At 55.1% G+C, this 23,789-nt stretch overlaps 1 protein-coding gene across 3 annotated transcripts; it reads left to right on the top strand.

The window, feature by feature from the left end:
* The first annotated feature begins 534 nt into the window (after positions 1-534).
* Positions 535-23,789, top strand: DTX4 (deltex E3 ubiquitin ligase 4). Of its 3 annotated transcripts, none has more exons than XM_075928972.2 (9): positions 535-648; positions 9,910-10,633; positions 15,417-15,478; positions 16,004-16,165; positions 16,397-16,458; positions 17,144-17,296; positions 18,239-18,400; positions 19,894-19,983; positions 21,125-23,789. In XM_075928972.2, the coding sequence occupies exons 2-9, from the start codon at positions 10,017-10,019 to the stop codon at positions 21,356-21,358; spliced, it is 1,542 nt and encodes a 513-aa protein (XP_075785087.2). In that variant the 5' UTR covers positions 535-648; positions 9,910-10,016; the 3' UTR covers positions 21,359-23,789. The 3 variants fall into 3 exon arrangements, with proteins under 3 accessions (XP_075785087.2, XP_075785086.2, XP_014427903.3); XM_075928971.2 differs by lacking the exon at positions 535-648 and adding an exon at positions 1,100-1,193; XM_014572417.4 differs by lacking the exon at positions 535-648 and adding an exon at positions 1,202-2,100.

Here is a 23,789-nt window from a genome sequence, read left to right as displayed (position 1 = left end):
AAATGGCACCCTTCTAAGGGTGAAGCTGAGATCTCAGCTGACTCCAGACTACTTTTTCAGACCTTGTGGCTAGTGTCACAATAACAGTTTCTTTTTCTAGGTGAAAGTGCTGTGGTTCAATCCCAGCAGAGGTGCCAACTCAGATGTCACTGCAATGGATGCTGCAAGGGAGAGGTGCTGGCATCGTGGCTTTTACCAGGTGTGACAGGCCAAGGGGAGAGATATGGGTGATTGCTGGTGGGTGACTGCTGCATTTGAGCCTACTTCCAAATTTTTAGGAAACCAGCTCCCACAGGATGACTTAGTAACACACTGGGTTGATACTCAAGTCACTGCTCAGTAAAAGCCAGTCTCAAAAGCTCTGGCTATGAGGATCCTATTCCTTTGAAAGGCTTTGCAGCTTGGCTAAGCTCAGGTCATATAGACCCAGGCACCTGGCTAGGAACTGCCTGTTTATCAGGGTTTGCAGCTGTTCAAACAGGTTCTGGCTGCAAACACCATCAGATTTTATTGACGAACCCTGCGGGATGACTAGGAAAGGGTGTGCTGGCTGTCAGGAGGCCAACCAGCCCCTAGAGCTCCTCCAAGGGAGATTCTGAAAGGGATACCTCAAGGCGGCAAAAGCCACAGGTCTGATTTCAGAAGGAGGTGGGTGCAGCGCTGCCTGGGGAAGGCTGGGGTTGGGATAGCAGGGGGTTGCAACTTGTGAGTCAGGATCAAGGGGCACTAGCCAAGCTGGGGTGGGGGGAGGGCTGCAGATTGAGGGGCAGAGCTGGAGGTGCAGGGCCAGGACAGTAGGGGATTGCAATTTGCAAGTCAGGATCAAGGGGTGCCAGCAGAACAGGGGGTGCTGGGCTGGGACATTGGGGGACTGCAGGTGGGGGGCATGAGCAGCCTCTGGGGCAGGGCTTGATTAGTGGGAGGGCTGCAAGTTGGGGTTGGGGGCAGGACTGGGGGCACAGGGCTGGAATAGCAGAGGGCGAGGGGAGGGGGGCACTGACCTAGCTGGGGGGGAGACTTTTCTAGATGGAATCACACACCCCCTCCTTACACTAAAGTGCTGCTGATAAATGGTTTAACACCCCCCCACCCCTCCCAGGTGAAAGTCCCCCTGTTCTGGGGTGAGATGGTTCAGCCCAATCCTGCAGCTGCGGCTACGTGGCCAGCAGGCGGCGCCCTGGCGCGGGCATGAGGTAATGTGGAGAGAGAGGGAGGGGGCAGGAGCGAGGGTGCTCGAGACGCGGCGCTCCTGGGAGCTCGCGCTGCTGCGGTGGCTTCTGCTCCACGGCTGCAAACCCCGAGGCCACGCAGGGAAGTTGTTGGGGGAGACGGTGCAATAGGCAGGAGAGAAGCGGCCGGACCGTGCACTGGGGCGTTGCTTCCCGGCGTTGGAAAGGGGGCCTCGCGCTGGGTGACGGCTTGCATTGCCCTGCCTGCGTGCGGGGAAGCCCGGCCACCCGCATTCCTCTCTCAAAGCAGGAGAGCAACAGGGAGGTGGAGCTGCTCATCCCGTGCAAAGGGGGGAGAAGGGGGGAGGGGAAAAAAACTAGAGCATGAAATTTCGAGAAGGGCTGGTTGCAGAGAGGCGCAGCAGCAGGGGAGCGGGGAGCTGCAAGTGGTGTAACTAAGCCCTCCCCTCAAATAACTCCCCCCCCCCCTCCCCCCAGCTGCTGATCGCCCTCCCGGGCGCCCCATTGCAGAGCAGCGCCCCGGGAGTGCAATGGCTGGGCGCTGCACGGGGCAGCCGGGGGGGCCCGTGGCAGGGAGGGGCAAGTGAAGAGGAGCTGCAGCCCCCCCCCCCTAAAAAAAAAAAGCAGCCCGGAGATTGCAGCCCCCCTCGATTTATTGCAAAGGTCGCGGGCCGATGCGGCGCTGAGCCGGCCGGCGGAGCCATGCTGCTGGCCTCGGCCGTGGTGGTCTGGGAATGGCTGAACGAGCACGGCCGCTGGAGACCCTACAGCCCGGCCGTCAGCCACCACATCGAGGCGGTGATCCGGGCCGGGCCGCGGGCGGGCAGCGTGGTGCTGGGCCAGGCGGACCGGCGGCTGGCGCCCTACCTGCTGGACCTGCACTCCATGCACCAGTTCCGCCAGGACACCGGTGAGTGCGCCGGGCCGGGCCTAACCTGGGTCGCCCTGGGCTGGAGGAGCCCGGCCCGGATTGTCCTGCCCCGTCGCGGGGCGTTCTGCTGCCCTGTAGCGCCCTGGGCCGTATCCGGCTGTATTGCCCGGAGCGAGGGGCACTGGGAGAGCTGCCAGGAGGGGAGGGAGCCCAGGGCTGGGATAGCAGGGACTGGGGGGTTAGGGTTGAGGGGTATGGGCAGAGCTGGGATAGTAGGATTGGGGGGACTGAGGCTGGGGGACAGAGCTGAGGGGAGTTCTGGGCTGGGATAGCAGGGACTGGGGGGGGTGGGATTATGGGGTACTGATAGAGCTGGGGGGATTCCTGAAGTATGGCAGGTGGGTTAGTGTCACTTTCAGGCCTTGGGGGCTGGTGTTCCCAGCCCAGCTGCACTTGGGCTCCCTGCGGGGAGACAGTCCCTGTCTGGCAAGGGGAAGGATGGGGGTGCGTGGGTGTCTGAGAACAGGAATATACCCAAGGGCTTGCCTGGGAATCCCTGGGCATCTGTGAGCTCACAGGGAGCTGGGGAATACCTAGTGCATCCCTAAAGGAGCAGTGGGGAAGAGGTTGCAGGTGGGGCAGTTACCCCAGGATGCAGGGTGTGGGGCAGTGTGAGCCTAGCCTGGCACACTTCTGTGGGTGGCCAGTGCACCTGGGGAGGATGTGGTGGAGCCTGGGTCAGAAGGGACTAGAACTGGAAGGGGGGGAGATGGCAGCATGGGGGGAGTTGGGAGCCCAGGATGGGGAATAGCTGGGGGAAGTTGGGGTGCCAGTAGACCCGAGCTGGGGTCGGGAGACTCTGGCCAGCAGAGGGGCTCCCCGCTTTGTAATGAAGGGGGGGGGGGTGCTGCCTCTTGGCTGAAGCTGCTGCAAGGAGAGGGTGGTGCAGAATGAGGCTGTTAGCATGTGGGGAGGGCATACGCAGCCCCAGCTGGCGACTGTGGGGCTGAGATGGTCCCCTTCCCAGCTAGCCACTCTGCTTGGTGCAGTGCCGGAGACCTCAGTGGCCCTGGCCATGCGTGGCCGGACATGATGCTGGGGAAGATGGGCACTGTGCCCCCAGCGCTGGGTGTTCCCATGTGGGATCGATTGTGGTCTGTGGCCGCTCCCGCTCTGGGTTCCTCTTCCCTGATGGTGCGACCCTCCCTGTCCCCCAGCCTTCCCACTGGCCCTGCTTGGTCTGGGCCTTCTCTGAAATAACCCACTCAGTGGGCTAGTCGCCATGGAGACCAGGGCAAGTTGTTGGTCCAGGTTCATTGGGGCCAGATTGCCCTGTGGAGACCGGCTAGAATACCCCCCCCCCGCGCGCGCACACACACACACTCTCCCCCCCCCCTCCAATGGTATAACAGCCAGGGATCCGTTGTCCCCACCTGACCAGAAAGGTGACAGAGGAGCTGAGAGGGGAGTGATCCCGAGGGGGATGCCTGGGGCTCTGGAGGGTGTGTGACCCAGCATTTCTGGATAGGCGGGCTGGTTTTGCTCTTAGCGTGATGCCCCTCCAGAAGCTACAGGTGCCCAGTGCTGGGGCCCGATGGCGGTTGTGCCTGTCCTTGGATCCATTTTCATTTCCCTTGTGGCTAGGGAGGGGGCCGCAGCCCTCCCGGTGAACCGCCCCAGAGAGTTACACCCACCCCAGTCTCAGCTCTGAGATTTCTCCCCCCCCCCCCCCCCCGTGATGGGGGAGGGGCTCGCCATTTTTGTACAGGCCTGAGATTTGCAGCTTCTATGAAACGGGGAGTCGGTCTCCAATGGAGGGGGCCCTATGTACACGGTGCTCCCAGTGGGGACCCCCAGTTTCCTGAGGAAGCTGAGAGGACGGTGGGGAGAAATGGTGAGACAGGCTCTGATGAGGGGTGGGGTGGCTAGCCCCCTTCTCCCCCCAGCCCTGCTCCTGGGCTGAATGGGCAATTGTTCTGCCTCTGGCTGGCTTGCTCTGTGAATGTTGTTGTTTTGGGTCATTAAGGGGCTCTGATGTGGGGGGGGTCACGACCCCAGCTGGGCCTTGAATAGCTATTGTCCCTTTTCTTCCCTTCTTGAATGGGAAGCCAGCCGCACGGCTCTGGGGAGGGGAGGGGAGGGCGGGTACTTTCCCACAGGAGTGCTGCAAGGCGCTGGACCAGCCAGATGCTGAATGCCAGCACTGGCTCCGTCCCCGTCTCATCTGGGATTATAATAAATTACGGAGCTGGGGGTTGTACCTCACTTTCTGCCATTCGGAGCCTGGTTTCTCTTCCCCACACAGAGCCCCCTCAGCAAACCTCCTTTGTCCCCCACGCATCTCATTGGGTGGCCTTTCCCCGTGGGGGAGAGTTGAGCTTAATTTTTTTTACTGAAAACTCAAGAGTAATTGGCTGAGGAATTCTGTCACGATGGGATTTTGCTATCAGGTGAGAGCAGTGGAACTCCCCTCCTCCGCCTCGTTAATGTGCACAATTAATAATCCTAGCATGACCTCTCCTGGAGATTAATAAAGTGCTGGAGCTGACAAAATGTGGGGAGGGCTATACCCCCCCCCCCCCCAAATCACAGCACTTTAACTGTAAACCAGTGCTTGTACTGTGATAGCTGTTCCATTTGAGAAGAGGCAAAAGCTATACCGATATGTATAAACCATGCAAGGGTTTGTACTGGTTTAAACGTGTAGCTAGAATAACTACAGTGGTATCAAAGTGGTGTGTGGACCAGCCCTGAGACATCTGTGTGCTTTACAGCACACTTACGTGCGTGTTATGAAGTTCGGTAGGTAATTCAACTCCAGTTGTCAGAATAAACAGTCCGGTTTTATCCTTTCTTTGCTCACATACTGAGATGCAGAATTCAGTCTTTTATTATATTCCACTACAGCAATGTCTAAGCGCTTCACAATCTCTAATATTTATCCACGCACACTCATGTATCTCTCCTCTTTGCTGATGCAAAGCTGAGGCCCATGGAGACTAATGGACATGCCCAAGAACACACGGGCAATCAGTGCCATAGCAGGGAATTGATCTTGGTCATCCTAAATCCCAGGTTAAATCCTAACCACTTGGCTGTCTTTCCAGAATAGGATTTCTAATGAGCATCTGCCATTAGTACTGATGGGTGAGGGTCCACGCTGGGTTGTTTGATGTGGTTGGTTTTTTGTTGTTGTTGTTTTTTGGCGTGTTTTTGAGTGTCTAGAAACTTTTATGTTGTGGAATGCTATATCTCACAAAGAGCTAGGTCTGGAACACTCCCCTTCTCCCCCCCTGCCCCTCCATTGTTGGGCACAATAGTCACTGGACACGGTGCAGCCCTTAGGGGTAAAGGTTAGCTTTTTCATGAGCCGTTTGATCCTGCCATGTCGAAGTCAATGGGAATTGTGCTGCTGACCTTGGTAGCAGCAGGACTGGGCCCAAGAGGGGAAACACAATGGAGTTATTTATGTGCTGTGGAAATGTCTCTCCCTGAGATTTCATGCTATCAGAATAAGCCCAGTAGGGCTTTAAAACTTGGCGCTGTCAGAGTTTGTGATATCCATCAAGCTGGGACGGAGATGGTCCAGACAGCACCCATAAAGTATTGGATCTGCACAGTGTCATCTTGTATTCCGTTGCCTGTTGTGGTCTGGTTTTGCAGGTCTGTTGTCGCAGGTCTGCGGTCTCTTTTGTTGCCTGTAACCCACTTTTTTAAGGGCTGTCAAACAATTAAAAAAAAAAATTGCACTGGTAAACAATAACAGGGCAGCCGCATCTTCCAAAAAAAGTAAACAAGCGTGTTTCTCTGAGGGTCCATCTACACAGCAGAGCAAAACTCGACTTAAGTTACACCACTTCAGCTACATTCATTGTGTAGCTGAAGTCAAAGTCGCTTAATTTGGCTTTTGGCGCTGTCTACCTTGCAGGAAGTCGAAGGAAGAACACTCTTCCTTCGACTTCCCTTCCCCTCGTGAAATGAGGGTTACAGGAGCTGGAGTGTAAACTCCTCCAGCGCGACATTATTTCGAAATAACGGCTTGGAGTGTAGACGCGCACTGTAACACTGCTGTGTAGACGTACCCTAAGGCAGTGGTTCCCAACCGCCGGGTCACGGCCCACTGCCGCGTCACGGACTTCGGGCTGCGGCGGCTCTGAGGGCTGGGGTTGGGGTACACCATTCTCGCCATGGCTCTTGTTCCCACTCAGGGAAGTGCTTTTCCATGGCTGGAGAAGATTCCGCCCCAGCCCAGCGCTGGCTGGCTGAGAGGCGGGACAGGATGTGCCTCTCCCAGCAGCCATAGCAGGAGGAGAGGCGTGGGGCAGCGTACTCCAGCCCTGGCCCCCAGAGTCGTGGCAACGTGGGCAGCAGAGCAGGGCTAGGTGAGGGGGTGGGGCAGGCACTGGGGGGGCTTCAAGGGCAGGGCTAGTGCTGGGGAGCTTGGGATGGGGCTAATATTGGGGGAGGCTCTGGGAGGGTGGGTGCAGTGGGGCTCTGGAAACAGGAAGCTGGTACTGGGGGGGTCTGGTGGTGAGGAGCTGCAGGCGGCTGGCAGTGGGGTGGGCTTAGGGCAGGAGGCTGGCACGGGGATTGGATACAGGGGACTCGGGTCAGTGGTTGGCACTGGGGAAGTGGCGGGGGGCTCTAGTGGTTCTGGCTGGCACTGGGGGCTCTGAGGACTGGGCTTTTGGTGGACCGGTAATGTTTTATTTGCATGTTCATTTGCATAATGAATATGCAAATAATATGTTACTGGGCCACCAAAAGTTTGCAAATGGGTTTGCCAGTCCCTGATATCAAAAAGGTTGGGAACCGCTGCCCTACGTGATTGCCTGAACAAGAAATAGGACTGAGTGGACTTGTAGGCTCTTGAATTGTTTTGATTTTTTTGAGGACAGTTATATAACCAACAAAAATCTACATTGGTGCTTTCATGGTAAAAAAGATTGCACTACACTATTTGTGTGAGTTGACTTGAAAAATACCATTTTTGGTTTGTCACTTTTACAGTGCCAATATTTGTAATGAGCACTGTACACTTTGTATTCCGTTGTAACTGAAATCAACAGATTTGAAAATGTAGAAAAATATCTAAAAATATTTAACACATTTCATTTGATAGTCTATTTTTAACAGAGAGATTAAAACGGCAATTAATCACATGACTTAGCAGCGCTTAATCAACACTTTCATTTTTTTTTTTGTATGAGTGGTGTGAAATGTTTCCTTGAAACGCTAAGGAAATTCCCTTGTGCACAATTGTGTAGTAGCTGTAACTGGGGGTTGGGTTATTAAAATAGGAAGAGAAATTTTGTGGGAATTTTAACATAATGTCTGAATTTCAGACAGCTCATAAATAAGGCTCCACAAACTAGCTGGCGTCTGTGCTTTAACCAAAGCCTGTCCTATACCCGTCCCCAGCTCTTACACCCCCCACACTTCATGCACGTTCTTTATTGGCACTGCAAATCTTGAATTATCAAAAATACACAATACAGCATGGCACTGGGATTAAACTAGTTGGGGGGGGGTGTCAGAGCCCACTTCTGGGGTGTGTGTACCCACAAACCTGGAGCCCTGAACCTTTTAGGACTCCCCTCAAGACTGCAGCCACATTAATTTTGGGCTCTGGATCATGGTAGGGATACTAGCAGCTATTTTAATTTGGATACACTTCTCTTTCTCCAGCAGTTCACACAGAGGCTCCTTCCATTCAGCCACCTGTCCACAGAGTGCATCTCTGTCCTTACCCCTCCAATGCTGCTGCTCTGGATACGTGTGGCTTGACTCTGCTGCAAAATGTAGCCACTCCTGCCTGCAGGCTGCTTAACTGGGCTGGGGCAGAGAGTGCTGTTGACAGTCAAGCTGCATTCAAATCCGATTCAACCTACGTTGTTGCTGCAAACAGTATTTGGAGATGTTTTATGTTTGAGAAAAGTAAAACCAAGAGTACAGGAAGATCAGACTGCACTTTCTACCCTGTTGATTGCGATATGCCTTGTATCTGTAACCGCCGCAGCAGCAGTGGGGTCAGAGTTAAGGCTGTTTGTGGAACCATGAGTGTAAACTTCCTGACTTTGGCAGAGTTTATGGGCTACCAATAATGATTTTTTTAAAGGCCTCGGCTCCAGTTGGGCCCCATGGTGGTGTGTGCTGCAGAAGCTCTCAGCTTGCCTGCACTTCTGTGTTCCATCCGTCTAATTTAAATCGGTTTAGTCCAACGAGGACTACATTTGAGTGGACTCGTGCACCAGCTTAGCACTGACTGTATCTGATTAGTTTGCGAATCTGAGGGAGAAACGTTGCTACTAGCTGGATGAAGACTTGGTGTACACTTAAAATATTTGCAGGCCTGTTAGTGAGCAGTGTGTGCGTTTGGGAAAGGGGACTTGCACCTTGAATCAACAGAACTGTGCTGGTAAAAGCCCCAATGTAGATTGTTACACTGGCAAAAAAAGTCTTTTTTGCTGTGTGTGGTTTGTGTTTTGTTGTTTGTTTTTAGTTGGCTTTTTGCTTGCTTGCTTGCTTTGCTCAAAGCACAGGTGTAAACTACACCTGCAGACCCTTTCCTTTCGACCAGTGAGGATAACAAACCATTGAAACAGTTGAGCGAGACGCAGGAGGGATTCTCCAACACTGGTCCATTTTTTAAATGGAGATGGGATGTGTTTATTAAAAGTTCTGCTCTGGGAATTGTTTCCGGGCAGGTCTCTGGCCTGTGAGACAGGAGGTCAGACGAGATGATTGCAGCAGGTCCCGTCTGGCCTTGGCGTGTGTGAATCTAGCGTGGATGAGGCCTGACAGACAAGAGGCCCCATGCGCCGTTGTGCTGATCAGTAAAGTGGTGTCAATTCAGCCCTTTTCCTTAAGCTGATGTGACTTTATCTAGCTCCTTGATCTTAGCTCTGCATTGCTCTCACCCCTTGGCGCACACGGTGTGAGAAATGCGACCATACGTGTCCCAGTTCTTACGGGTGGATTATAGCTCTGATTGCACTGAACTTCACCCCACACACTGGTTAGCTCTAAAAGCTCTGCATTGCTCCAAGCAGGGAAGCATTTGGCTCTAGAACTGCCACCCCTGGTTCCTTGAGAAGATGCCATGAGGACCATCACCCAGTACGCCAGGCACACAGGAAATGGGTTTAAATTTCCTGGGGTTTGCGAGTGGGAAGGGAGCATCTCTACCTGTAAACCTTACATGTCTGAAGGGCAGCCAAGTTCAAGTTGATGTCTAGAGTGGCTAAACAGGGCATTGTGGGATACATGCCGGAGCCCCACACACTCGCCTGGTACGTACTGCGTGATTGTCGAGGGCGTACTGGCAAAAGTCCCTTGCGGAGGTGAACATCTGTCATGAAAAACGGCCGCGTGTCGCGACATTTGCCGCGTTGGAATGAGGGTGCTCAGAAGTTTGTGTCGTCCAAAGGCAGGTTTTTCTCGACAGAATGTGCCAGAGGAGACAGAGCCTTTGTTTGTAGTGCAAGTAACAGTCTTTGCCCGTAAGAGCTAAAGCCCAGTTCTAGATGGTGCTTGGTCCTGCCGTGAGGGCAGGGGACTGGACTTGATGTCCTCTCGAGGTCCCTTCTGTTCCAGTGCTCTGAGTCTATGAAAGGTATTTAGCTGCTTCGTTCCCATCGATTTCTACTGCAGACTAAGTGTCTGGCGTCTTGCTTAGGGTTGGGTGTGTCTGGTATCCGCCGGTTTGTACGTTCCATCCCATGGAGGCTGTGGGTGCCCAGTTTGTACCCCTGCCCCGTCCCATGGAGGCTCATGAGGAGTGTTTGGAGGCGGGGAGGTGTTGTACGTAGCCTGGTCTGCACAGACTTACCATCTCTGTTTCTCCAGGCACCATCCGCCCGGTGCGGCGCAGTTACTATGACCCTTCCTCGGCGCCGGGCCAGGGCGTGGTGTGGGAGTGGGAGAACGACAGCGGCTCGTGGACGCCCTACGACATGGAGGTGGGGATCACCATCCAGCACGCCTACGAGAAGCAGCACCCCTGGATCGACCTCACCTCCATCGGCTTCTGCTACGTCATCGACTTCAGCACCATGGGCCAGATCAACCGGCAGACCCAGCGCAAGCGCCGTATCCGCCGCCGTCTCGACCTGGTCTACCCGCTGGTCACCGGCACCCTGCCCAAGTCCCAGTCGTGGCCGGCCAGCCCGGGCGTGGCCAGCTCCCCGCCTGCCCCGCCCTGCACCTGCCCCCAGTGCCTTCTGGTCATGAGCGTCAAGGCAGCGGTGGCGGCAGGGGCCAACAGTGGGACCACCGCCACGCCCCAGCCGCAGCAGCAGCGTAAAGCCTCCGCCCCATCTGGCGGCCCCAAGCCTCCCATCCCAGCGCCGGGGCTCAAGCCCCCAGATGGCTCGGCCACCACACGCGGTTCGCTGAAGACCCTGGCCTCCCAGGTGAGCCGGAGGCAGGCAGCCAGCACACCGGCCCTGAGCTCGGCCACTAGCCCGCCAGCCGCCAACGGGAAGGTCACGCGCGCCAGCCTCGGCACCCTCAACCGCACCCACCTGCAGCGCCTGGCCATCGCCCAGTCCCGCGTGCTGATCGCCTCCGGGTGAGTGAGCGCACGAGCGATTCTTAATGAATCTGGGGAGGGAGGGGAGCTTGGGTCCCCGGGGGCCCACCAGTGTTCCCTGTAAGCTGAGTGCTTGGGCAGCCATCCAGGATTAAAGTTCCGCCCAGCTGATTAGCAAAGCACCCACAGCTGGCAGCATGTGGTGCACATCCGTGGTGCACAGAACAATGTTTATTCTGCACATAGATGGAGGGGGAAAAAATGACTGGAACACTGGTACCCACGTCACGCAGTGCCAGGCTTCCAGTAGCTCGTGCTAAGCGTCCTCATTAGCCAAGGATCAGTCAAGTAGGCTACGGAGCCAAACTCCCTGTCAGCAGGACTGAGGGGAGGAACTTGCCCTGAAGTAACCTACCTTGCACCCATTCTGGGGACAGGCTCAAAGGGCATCCTAGCCAATCCTTTCAGCTGGGTTCAATTAACAGCCACTGAAACAAGAGGTTGCATCAGAGATCTGCTGTTTGCTTTCCACCCTCAGCCTTGTCCCCAGGCCTGCGTGCTGCCACTGTAACACGGGTCCGTCCCTCCTGGCTGGCCATCTGGGACAGTGCATCCGCTGCTTTGATCTCACGCAGTGTCTGGCTTTCGTTTTGGTTTTGCTGCTGTTTTGCATTAAAAGCTTTCGGCAATCTCTGCAGAAGAGGCCAGGCTGTCATGGGATTGGATTGTGGATCAAAATCCTGTGTAGGAGTCGGCAGGCTAATAGCAAGAACCCATGGTCCATTCTCATCACGACAGGAGGTGAACAGAGGGGTGTAGTTTCCCTATTAGATCTATGGTGTGTGTTGGATTTATTAGTAGTCTGGAAGGAAGGGTGAGCAGCAAAATGTGCAGAAGACCCAAAGATAGTTTGGTTAGTTAGGACCAGAGAGTGCTCCCAGGAAACTGAGACCCGGACAAGCCAGGGGAAAGGGCAACATAAATGAAAAGTTTCAGAGGGGTAGCTGTTAGTCTAACTGGAAAAAAAAAAAAAAAAGTTTAAAAAACCAGCAAATAGTCCTGCAGCACCTTAGAGACGAACAAGAAATGTAGATGGTACCATGAGCTTTCGTGGGCACAGCCTACTACTTTCTAATGAAGTGGGTTGTGCCCACAAAAGCTCATGGTACCATCTACATTTCTTGTTTGTCTCTAAAGTGCTGCACGACCATTTGCAGGGTTGTAAAAGTTTTTTCATGATAAATGAATTTGAGTGCGCATTAAGTTGCTTTTATTGACACGGGGGGGGGGGGATATAAACCACTCCTGCTGATGCAGTAGCCTTGACTGCATCAGCTCAGGAATAGGTTGACATTGTAGCTAGCTCAGTGGAGACCTGTGCAGCTGTGGGCAGAGAAGCACACAGGGTGCTAGGAGGCATAGGGAATGGGATGGAGAATAACACAATACCTTGGTCAGTGGAGATGACCTTAGATGCCAGGACAGCACAGATCACCCCTTCTCCGGAGCAATGCTGTAAGCTTGAAGGAGTTCGGAGAAGGGTGGTGAGACTGGCTAGGGTCTGGAAAAACTCTCCTTTGAAGAGAGATTGGAAAAGATTGGGATTGTTACCTTAAAGAGGAGATGGGTGAGAGGGCGTGTGATGGAAATCTGTAAAATCCCGATTAGTCTAGAGACAAGTTGCAGTTCTCACTGTCTCATAACCAAAGAACAAGGGAGAGTCAGTGAAATGGAGGGGAGGGAGGGAATTAAAAAATAATGGCAGGAAATACTTTTTCCATTCACGTTGCCATTAGCCGGCGGAACTCCCTGCCACAGGATGTTGTGGAGGCCAGTGACCTAGCAGGGTTCAAAAAGGGACTGGACATTTCCACTGTTAGCTCTGGATATTCTTGCTATAACAGTCAGTGCTAACAAAGGTAGCAGGGCTATTAAACCTGCCGCTCCGCTGCAGGGGTTAGGTCAGTCGTCAGTAGAGACCAGGGTAAGATCTGGTGCCAACCGCTGTTGGAGACAGGAGACTGGGCTAGGTGGACCTGGGTCTGATCCAGGTTGGTAGGTCCCTTGTGAAGGAGTCCCTGCCTAGGGGTCAGGGTGCATTTGCACCACGTCAGTCACAGCGTCCAGCCCTTCAGACCTGGGAGTTCCATTAATGACCGGCCTGGGGATTCCACGAGGGAGGTAAATACCCGTCAAAATGGTGAACGGGCTAAATGACCACCGTTGTATCGGTTAACGGTTGGTGGGCAGCCAGGGCTGGGATCATAACCAGGGCTGTGGTCCTGCTGGGTCTGTGGGATAGGTGTGGTGGGAGTCGGCTTACCCGGCTATCCAGTAAGCATTCTGGCACGCCTGCTGCTAACCGGGTAATCGTTTATCTCCCTAGACGCCACGGTGTCTGTGTTCTAGCTTCCATCAGCGAAGGAAACACCAAGGTCCAGACCCCAGCTGGTGTAAATCCACTCTCGGCTCCAGGGGAGTCAGTCAGATTCCCCAACTGGGCTGAGCAGCCTGTGACCCCACTGACTTCTGATTTATACCTATTGAGGGTCAGACCCAGAGTCTGTGGGGTGGCTGTTTGTCATCTCCAACTCGGTGTGGCACAGGATGGAGGAGAGGCCCTAGGGAAGAAAGAAAGCCCCCTTGTGACTGTAGCCCCCTCTTCCCGCCATGGTCCCTCTCTTTTCCCCCCTCAGCAAATACCAGAGAGCCCTTTAACCGTAAAATTGGGGAGGCCTGCGATCCCCTTTTGAATCTTAATGAGGCTGTGGGACATTCTTTCACTCAGCCCTGCAGTAGGGTGAGGGGGCCTCTATCAAAAGGCCTATAGAAAATTTTTCATGCTCCTGACGGAGGAGGAAAACATCTCGCCTCCTCCCCAGAAATCCCTTTCTTGGCCATTTAATTAGCGTGGCTCCCTCCTTTGTCTGGCTTTGCCATCGGCCTTCTGTCGCCGTTCGCCCGTGCCTGTGACCCCGCCAGGAAACTTTCCCATGGAAGAGAGCGGGAGGAAAGGGCCGCGGGAACAAAAGGGGCTGTGAATAGTTCAGAGACTCGGGCAGGGTTTCTAAAGATCGAGAGAAAAGAGGAGGGGGGCACGTCTCTAGATTAGAGGATTTTCTGGCTAGGCCTCGGTCTGTCACTACGGCAACTGTTGTCCGTCGAGGAAGGTGCCCGGTTCTGGCTAGCCGTCCTCTGTTGCTGTGGTGCTGCCCCCAGGAATGAAATGGATCCCCCCCCCCGCCCTAAACCACGTTAAAAGTCCAGCCGAGGAATGGCACGTTCTGACTCGGCATGGTGCCCCGGTGTCCTGGCATTTGGCCACCCGACCCCTGTCTCACCCGGGGACTGTCTCTTCCGCAGCCCCACACGACCGTTCGTCCCTTCCAGGGCCACCGAATGGGGCACAGGCACCCCAGTGCAAAATACTAGCACCCCCATCTCTTCCCCGGCCCCCAACCCTGCGTAGCCCTTCAGAGGCATAAGTATTGATAAAGTGGACAAAGTAAGAATGGATGAGACAGACACTAGTAAGAAGCTGGGTGTGGGGGGGGGGGGACACCCACTGAGGGCTTTGCTCTCCCCCCCGCCCCATCAAGGAGAGGTCCATGCCTAGCCAGCGGGCTGCGATGGCCCCAAATCTGCAATCGCGTGGGCTCAGCATGGTTGGCAGAAAACAGCAGACCCCAAAATGGGATGTATAGTGCCGCCTCTGCCTCCCGGGCTCTACCAGCCCTAGAAACGAGCTCTCGGAGGAGCAGTTGATGGGCGTATAAAAATCCCATTGTCCTAATTACTGTTGTTCTCCTGAGGCGTCAGTCCTTGCTCGGCTGCCGCCGCCACGGCCAGCCCCAGTAAACAGGGCTGTGCACCCTCTGGGCGTACCTAGAGCTTTCCGCTGCTGTCAGAAGCAGGTGGGTAGGGGGAGCAGTGACCGGTGGGGTCTTTTAGGCCAGGCACACAGGTTAGAAATAAGCTGGAAGGTCAGGGCATTTGTCAGCAACTCCTTGGGGCAAAGCCTTCTGGGAAAGAGATCTCCTTCCTGTTCCTTTTGGCCTGTTGTTGTTTCTGGTGGCCATAGTTCCCTGTCAGCAGAGCGCCCACAGCCAGCACCATGTGTTCTTACTAGTGGTGCACATGCCTTGGTGCACGTAACAAAATGTATTCCACACATGGATGGAAAAATGATTAGAGGGAACATTGCTGATGGCTGTATTTCCAGGTCATGTAACAAGTGTCTCCTCTACCCATCCTCACCCCTCCCGCTCTGTGTTCCCACCTAGGCCCCTGGGTGTATGCCAGCCCCTCCTTGACTGGGTTGTCCCAGGGGGTGCGTGAACTGCAGGATGTTAGCCGGAGGTAAAACCTGCTGGTCTGGTTGGGTCAGGGAGGAGCAGCCTGGAGAGGAGAGGACAGGTAGCTGGGGCCACCTGGTGGGGGCTGTGTGCAAGGCATCCTGAGACGAGGAACGTGCCCTCCTGTACCCCTGCTGTTCCAGCCCCCTTCTCAAGCTGGGGATCTCGTGTGAACTTGCTACCCAGCTGCATTCGCTCCCTGGTGTGCCGAGCCCCTTGTGCAGAGCTGTCCTGGCCGGCGGCTGCTGGATCGCTCTGCCTGCCCCAGCCCTGGATCGTGTCCCCTGCCTTTGGGGTCCATTGACGTTTCTGCACCCTCTCTGTTTTGGGGGCTCCTCTCCAGCCCCCTGCACTCTAGCCAGGAATCAGCTAGGGTATGGTGGCGCCTTGGACTTGGTGGGTCCATGCATTGGGTTAATCAGTGGGGCAGGGGCTGGATTCTGACCTTCCTCCTCCCTTTCCCTCAGGGTCCCTACTGTCCCGGTGAAGAACCTCAATGGCTCGAGCCCCGTCAACCCCGCACTGGCAGGTGAGGGAGCCGACCGGTGGGCCAGCCTAGCATGACTGAGCAATAATCCCATGGGGCGGGGAGGGGGGAGACCTCTGGGGCTGGTGTAGGGAAGGGCTGTGGCAGCACCTGTCGTAGGAGAATGGGGAGGCTTCTGGAGGAGCCGGTCTCCCAAGGAATGGGGACAGAGTGAGATATTGGCCCCTCTGCTGTAAGGGATCTTGGGGGAGGTCCCTGTTATAGGTGGGGGTGGAAGGCAGGACGGGGGTTCACATTGCTTCACGTGGCGGCAGGGGAGGGGATTCGTAGGCAGTGTTTTAGGGACAGGTAAGATTGGGGTGTCCCTTCTGTAAGGGTGGTGAGTTGGGGGCACAGCTGGCTTTTATGGGGGATCCAGAGCTGGGACAAGGGATTCACAGGCTGAGTGTGGGTCTGTTACAGGCGGAGGGGGGCTTGTGATGGCTGGCCAGCAGGGTTTGTGGGGGGCGGTGCCTGGCTTTCCTCAGAACTCACTTTTCAGCGCCGTTCCCCATCTCTCTCCACCAGGGATCACAGGGATCCTCATGAGCGCAGCGGGGCTGCCTGTCTGCCTCACCCGCCCCCCCAAGCTGGTGCTGCACCCTCCGCCTGTCAGCAAGAGCGAGATCAAATCCATCCCGGGCGTGGCCAACACCTGCCGCAAGACCACTAAAAAGCAGGCCAAGAAAGGTGAGCACAAGGCCTTACCACGCCCCTCTGGACATGCTGTGTCCCCCCTGCGGGCTGCTAGGGGAGCCCCTCACAATCCCCTTGTCCTGCCAGTCTCCTCTGTGGGGGAAGCCCCTTCCCATTTGGTGCCCCAGCTTCACCTCCTCACTTCCCTTCCCCGTGGTGCCTCGTATCTCCCCAGGCACCTGCAGGGCAGGGTAACTCTTGCTGGTCTCTTCCTCCCTGCCCCAGGTAAAACCCCTGAGGAAGTGCTGAAGAAATACTTGCAGAAGGTGCGTCATCCTCCGGACGAGGTGAGAACCAGGGTGCAGTAGGGTGGGTCTGTCTGTGTCTGTCTTGGGCCATGTCTTTGCTGCCGGAAACTGTATTTCTGCAGCGCGTTAGGTTGCACAATCTTGGAGGAGACATGGTGCAGGTAGATCGGACCTGGGTGCAGGTGCCCCAGGTCAGCGGTCTACTGCGCACCCCCATCCCTTCCACCTGGGTGCCCTCCACTAGCTACAGTGAGGTCAGAGCCATGTCGTCACCAGGATTGCACAGTGATTACTGTGCTGTGCAAACACCCCCTTTCGGGGGACTGGCGAGGAGCGGTTGCTCGTGCTGTCTGGGTGGGTGTCTGCACATGGTGGGGTTGTGGGTGGGGTGTTGCGAAGCTGCTTCTGGCTGTCCACGTATCTTTGGGAAGGGCTGGCAAATGGCACTCGGGCCGATGCCACTGGTGCTCGCATCTGCTTGACCTTCTGCACAGCAGGATCAGCTCTGGCTTCTCCATGCTGAGGAGCCCTGACCCTGGCCTGGTGGCAGGGCTGTGATCCTTGGTTAGCCTTGCTTCCCAGGCCCCACTGAACCTGCCACCGGGGGGCGCGGGCGGCAGCCGTTCCTGCCTGGTGGGACCGGGGCAGAGGCATGACTCCACCCTCTACACCTTGGCTCGTTCCCGTTGGCCTGCTGGGGTCTGACTCTTACCTTCTCCCCAAGGACTGCACCATCTGCATGGAGCGCCTCTCCACCCCGTCTGGCTACAAGGGGCCCCAGCCAGCCATCAAGCCCGACCTAGTGGGGAAGCTGTCCAAGTGCGGCCACGTCTACCACCTCCACTGCCTGGTCGCCATGTACAACAACGGCAACAAGGTGCATGGAGTCGGGGGTGTGCTCGGCCAGCTGCCACGAGGGGCCCTGGCAAGATCTAGGCCTGGCGTAGATCGTTCCCTGGCGTGGGGCGCTGAGCCAGTCATTCCGCTGGCCTGGGGCTGAACCCTCCTCTTGATGGGCTGTAAGATCCCAGCGTTCTCTCCGCCCTTTCTCCTGCCGTCTCCTATTGGCTCTGTGGGACGCAGAGGGGCTTTGCGTCCTCACTGCAGCGAGCAGCCTCCCCGGATGCTTGGCTGTCCCTGTAAACATCAGCGAGTCAAGTTGAAACCATTCTCCGATTGGCTCTTCCTCATGTCAGGCCGTCCCTGCTCCAGAAGGCCCCTCTCCCATTGCAGACGTGTCCTCTCTCTGTCTTTCTAAAAACAATCCGTGCAGCTGAGCGTTAATCAGTGCACGTTGGGAAGACGGTGCAGTTAATATATGCTAGGGAAAGTTGAAGTTTCTCCGATGGAAAAAGAGCTCTTCCAACCAAACACACACTTTTTTTTTTTGTTTGGAATTTTCTGAGGAACCCAACACTTTTGCTTTGTTTCGCTTTTCGGTTTTGAGGTTTGCCCCCCCCCCCCCCCCCCCCCGATAAAAAGTACGGGAAAGGCATGAGAGGAGATCACAAAATTTAAACTGAAACTTTTCTGACTTCCTTTAAATAGGGGCAGGGAGGAGGGGCAAAATTGCTTTGTCAAAAAACTGAGACGATTTTTAGAAGAAGCAAAGAACATTTCATTTTAGGAGGGGTGTATTTTTTTTCTTTCATATTATTTCCCAGTCATGGTGTGCGGGGAAGTCTGTCTGTTGAGTTGCGGGGTGTGTTGGGTGGTTGGAGGAATGTCAGTCTGCCAACAGTACAAGTGGAGGGGGGAGGGGAAGCTCTCTTCATCTGATTTGATTTCCTTCTCTCCTTTTTTCCTTCCTTGCTGTCAGGACGGGAGCTTGCAGTGCCCGACCTGCAAAACCATCTATGGGGTGAAGACTGGGACCCAGCCCCCCGGGAAGATGGAATATCACCTCATCCCCCACTCGCTGCCTGGGCACCCAGACTGTAAAACCATTCGGATCATCTACAACATCCCACCAGGAGTCCAGGTGTGACCCTAGCGCTGTGGGAGGCAAGGGCGTGTGTGACGTTTCCCAGGGTTACCCGGGGTTGGGAGGCATCTCGCTACCACTGGCCCTTAGTGTGAGGGACTTGTGCCCATCAGGGAGCTGACCCCTGCCTCCACTGGCAACACTGGGCCTTGCTGGTCCCTGTCTCTCACCAGTGTCGTGATAGGCACACTCCAGCCCTCGGAGCATCCATCTGGAACATCTGGCCTGTGCTCAGTGGGACACACACAGTTTAGTTTGGCTGCTCCCAGAGAAGCAGTACGGCCCAGCCTGTAAGTCACAGCTCGGTGAAACTCACAGCACTGAGACAAGGGTGTAATGAAAATAAGCCAAGGTTTATTTAACAAGGCAAAAGAACAGCCATACTGGGTGAGACCAAAGGTCTCTCTAACCTTTAGTCCAGTGTCCTGTCTTCCCGGTGCCAGATGCCCCAGAGGAAACGAACAGAACAGGGGCTCAAGTGAAACCTCCTCTGCCACCCATTCCCAGCTTCTGATGAACAGAAGCTAGGGACACCATTCCTGCCCGCCCCGGCTAACAGCCATGGATGGAGCTATCTTCCATGAATGTATGTAGTTCTTGAATCCTGTTGTTGTCCTGGCCTTCTCCGCATCCACTGGAAAGGAGTTCCACAGGTTGACTGGTTGTGTAAAACAAGAGTACTTCCTCTTGTGGTGGTTTTTTTTTAAAAATCTGCTGCCTATTAATTTCATTTGGTGACTCCCTAGTTCTTGAGTTGTGGGAAGAGGTAAATGATGATTTCTTGTTTGTTCTCTCCCCAGTCATGATTTTATAGACCTCTAACATATCCCTCCCCCCATAGTCATCTCTTTTTTCCAAGCTGAAAAGTCCCAGCCTTATTAAACTCTCCTCATGTGGCAGCTGTTCCATGCCCTTACTCATATTTGTTGCCTCTTTCTGTTCCAGTTCCCATATAGGCACAGAGATTCAAATGATAGCAAGTAGGAATTTTTGGAGACGAGAGGTTACATAGAAAGTAAAGTCATAACACAGGTTCACAAGCCTTGGCTCACTCAGCCACCCCTCAAAGCCCTTCCAGTGTTTGTCACCCAAGCCTAGCCATGACTCTTTTTTCCATGAGGTAAGTCATGCTTTTGGAAAGAACACAGGGGCTAGGTCTGCTCCCACAGCTATACCCTGACAGTCTGCCCTCAGTGCTTGCAAACAGGATCCCTGCTCAGGGATGATAAAATTGTGTGTAACCAGCTAATCGAGTAATCGATGGAATTTCCATCGACTGCTTGATTAGTGGATAAGGGTGGAAATGATAGAGCCGCAGCAGGGTTAGCTCCCAGCACCGGGAGCTAACCCCGTTGCAGTTCTGCCTTTTACATGTATTAAGAGCCGCCCGGTGTGTAGCCCTGCTGCCGGGGGCTCTGCGATGACTCAGGATTAGACCGACCTTACGCACCTGCTCAAGATCTCAAACGATGCCATTTCCCTCTGTGCAGGGCCCAGAGCACCCAAACCCCGGGAAAAGCTTCACGGCCCGCGGCTTCCCTCGGCACTGTTACCTCCCGGACAGCGAGAAGGGCCGAAAGGTGAGAGGCGTCCTGGCCCGGGCCAGACTCCCAAACCCAGGACACATGGGCGGGGGGGGTGGGTTCTGCCTCCAGTCGATGGTTTGTTAGGGCAGCGTAGGGTGAGGGGAGCTCTACCCAAGGGAGTGGCTGCCTCTGGCAACAGCGGTAGCCAAAGGAAGAGCCAGGCACCCCTCATGTCCCAAATGGGAAGTGTTCTCCAGACCCCCTGAGGAGTGGGTTGAGAGGCGGGGCTGTCGGAGGGCAGGCTGCAGCCTCCTTGCTGAAGGTACCGGTGAGGGAGGGCAGTCAGAGATACAGGACTGCTGCTGGTCTAGTCTGGGTGTCTTTGGATGATGATGGGGATTCCAAGAGGAGCTGACAAGATTGCTGGGCCCCAGGCAATGGGGAGGAGGGATGGGAAGAGAACACAAGTGGAAGGGGTGGGGCTGGAGCCATGGGCCCTTTAGAATCGCCAGGCCATGGGACAACTGCCCCCTTTGCTCAGCTCCTGTCAGCGGGCCTGGGGGTTCATGTGGGATCTTCGGCTGACACGGCCTCCTCTTAGGGGTGAGCTTTAGCCATGGGATGCATCAGCTTCATTCATTTGGCCTCCTGCAAAAGGCCTGAGATGGCAGGAGCCTCCCATCTCGGTGGCTCTAATAGCCTCTGAAAAGGCGTCAGGTTTATGCCAAAGTCCCTGTATCCTCACCAGGGAGCAAGGCCTAATTCAGCAGCGCTCTGTGTGTGAGACCACATGCGGCGACCGCTCCAGAACACGCTTTTAAAAAAAACCCAAAATCGAATCATGGTGAGGTTATTGAATTCTGATATGAAAACACGCTGATGATTGTGTTCTGCTGGTCATAACATTGCAGCATTTTGTCTGTCTGAAATTCTTGCTGCCTGGCAGAAGCTGTCCTGGGAGACAGCTGGATGATTTAGTTAAGAAGCTAGGTTGGTCATGCTAGAGAAGAGCATATCAGCTGGGTGATTGGCCATGAAATAGTGAACAGCATTTTAATTTCATCTGCCATCATTAAGTTTCAGAGTTAACACCACACTTAGGGTGATCTGTGCCACTGATGTTTGTTTGGGAGAGGCTATGTGCAGGCTCCTGAGCAGCTTACGTTTTAACTCTTTCCCTCCTGTGCTGCTCCAGGTGCTGAAGCTGCTGCTGGTGGCCTGGGACCGGCGCCTGATTTTTGCCATCGGTACCTCCAGCACCACAGGCGAGTCGGACACAGTGATCTGGAATGAGATCCACCACAAGACGGAGTTCGGCTCTAACCTCACAGGCCACGGCTACCCCGACACCAACTACCTGGACAATGTGCTGGCCGAGCTGGCGGTGCAGGGCATCACGGAGGAGAGCGCGGCCCAGGAGAAGGACTGAGAGTTGGGGGGGAGGGGAGGAGATGGCATTCCATTGTGGTAGGAGCAGAGCTTTGCTATGGGGCGATGCCCCCACACTCGCCTCCTCCCTGCCCCAGTGCCTGCATCCTCCCCCACCTCCTCCTGCCACTGTGCTGCTCCAAGGGGGCCAGTCACCCCACTGAGATGTGTGGCTTGGGGCTAGAGTGGAGAGAGGGGCCCACGGTGCCGCCTCATTGGGCATTTCTGTGGGGCTGGTCAGCCGGCAACGGGGCCACCCCTCACCCACGGTTACATTCATCTCGTTGCACTTGGCTGGGAAGTGGGGGATTGAACCGCTAAACGCTGTGAACATGAACTGCCTCTTCGGGCCCTGCCCAGTGGGGAGCGCCCCATCCCACAAGGCAGCTCCGGGACCACGTGGGAGCCGTGGCACAGGCCTGTGGGAATGCCAAGGATTCAGACCAGTCCGAGTTGTCTTGCCCGGGTAGGAGACTGGTTGTGTGTTGTCATGTCACTGCTGCTTTCATGTCGTGGGCTCCATGTGAGTTGGAAATGTGGTGTGTGCAGGTCTGGTACCCCTTCCTCCCTCATCCCACCTCCACATCTGGTCAGAACCAGGCCTGCTGCCTGCTCAGATCTGAGCCATGGGGAAATGAGAGAAATCCCCTCTCCTTGATACCTTGGGTCAGGACCACAATGAGCTGGGGGCACGTTTCCATCCTGGGCTACAGCAGAATTGGTTCCTTAACGATCCAGTCTGAACAGTAGTGAACGGGCTGGGAATGCTTGGCTGGATGGCTTGTTCTTCTCCTGGTCCCTTTCCCTCCTCCCACTCTTCCCAATCCGGTCCCACCTGGGTCAGCACTAGTTCAGCTGGCTCAGTTTTCTTCTAGCAGGGTGGGGAAGAGCAATCCCTCGCTCCCTGATGCAGCTGCATTGTCCTGGCTCGAAGCCACGTCCGGTGCGCCCTGTTTCAGTAAGCGCAGTTCACTCCGGCCTGCTCCAGATCTGTGTGCTGGTCCCGTATCTATGAAGAAACCATGCCCCAGGGCAGTGTCCAGTCAGAACTGGGATGGGAGGGGGGGAGGCAAGGTCTGATTCCTCTGCCCCACCCCTCCCAAAAATGGGTTCATTGAACTGTTTGTATGGGGGAGTTCCCCAGGATACGGCTCTGAATTTATATACCTCATGTTTGGGGGCTTTGTCGTATATATGTATGTATATCTACCACGTCACCCTTGAAGACAGCGTTGGCGCGGGGATGCTGAAGGGAAAATGGTACTTAAGTTAGAACTGGAGGCCAAGTCAGCTGGTGTTCGCTGGTTACCATGACGCAAGCTGGACAGCCATCTTGAAATGATGGCGCCACGTCAGGCTTGGCCACGTTTCAAAATGGCTACTGTGCACCCCTAGGGCAGTGGGAAAAGGCCCGCGCACGGGGCCTCCGTGCCACTCCGGGCTGTTCCAGGGGGGTATGGATCTCGGGAGGAAACAGTCACCTGCTGCCACATTAGAACTTGGGGAAACTTTTCAGCCAAATCATTTTTCAGTGAAAAATGCAGCAATAGAAATGTTTTGTGTCCATTTGCGGTGGCTTGTTTCTGGCAAAAGAAGAAAAGGAATGATTTTCCCCCCCCAAGGTAAACAAGGCTTTTCCCATCAAAATTGCTTGGTGTGTTTTTTTTTTTTAAATGTTCAAAACTTGAAACAATCTTTCTTTTTGGTTTGCCAAATTTTTTGGCTTCTAATTTTTTTTTAAAACCACCAGCAAACTGAAAAACTCGTTTAATTACATGACCCTGCTCCTGCCCTTGAAATTCCCTGCTCTGGGTATTAGTTTCCTGTCCTAACCCTGCCCATCCTCAAACATCACAACTGTAGATCTGCTCCCCAGCCCCATATTCCACTGCCTAGCCAGGGAGAGTCTCCCATGTTACCCACCCCTTAGGAGAAGCAACATTCTCTTGGGAACCCCTATTCCACTCATGCCTCCTACCCCTGCTGTGCTGGCAACAAGCGGCCTCCAGTCTGACTTGGCTTCCAGGGTAGGGGAAGAGGGTTGGAAGGGGTCTCCTACAGGTCCCTCTGACTGTTCCTCCCAGGGAGGGGCAGGGTGTTAATTCCCCACCCCCGAGTTGCTTTAGTTTTAATTTCTAACAGTGGTTTTATACTTTCTCCAGAAGGACCCGGGTGGGGTGAGGTGGCCAGGTCGTGGAAAGGGTCACCCCTCTCATTGTGTGTCTTCATGGTGTTGGATGCAGGTGTGCGGTGGCGGCTGGGGGTGGGGCAGTCCTGCTGTATATTGTGTTCTGTTTGTGAACGGTGCACTGTGCCCGTCTCTCTGGTGTGTGGCCATGTGATGGTGCCGCCCGCCAGGGGGGGCTGTATGTGCCAGTTTAATAAATGGAGAGCTCTCCCGCCAGGCTGGGGGGGCGTTTGCTGTCTGCGTC

This window comes from Pelodiscus sinensis, chromosome 5, assembly GCF_052426305.1.
Source record: "Pelodiscus sinensis isolate ZL-2025 chromosome 5, ASM5242630v1, whole genome shotgun sequence".
NCBI classification, from domain to species: Eukaryota; Metazoa; Chordata; order Testudines; family Trionychidae; genus Pelodiscus; species Pelodiscus sinensis.
This window is presented reverse-complemented; position numbering and strand designations above follow the sequence as displayed.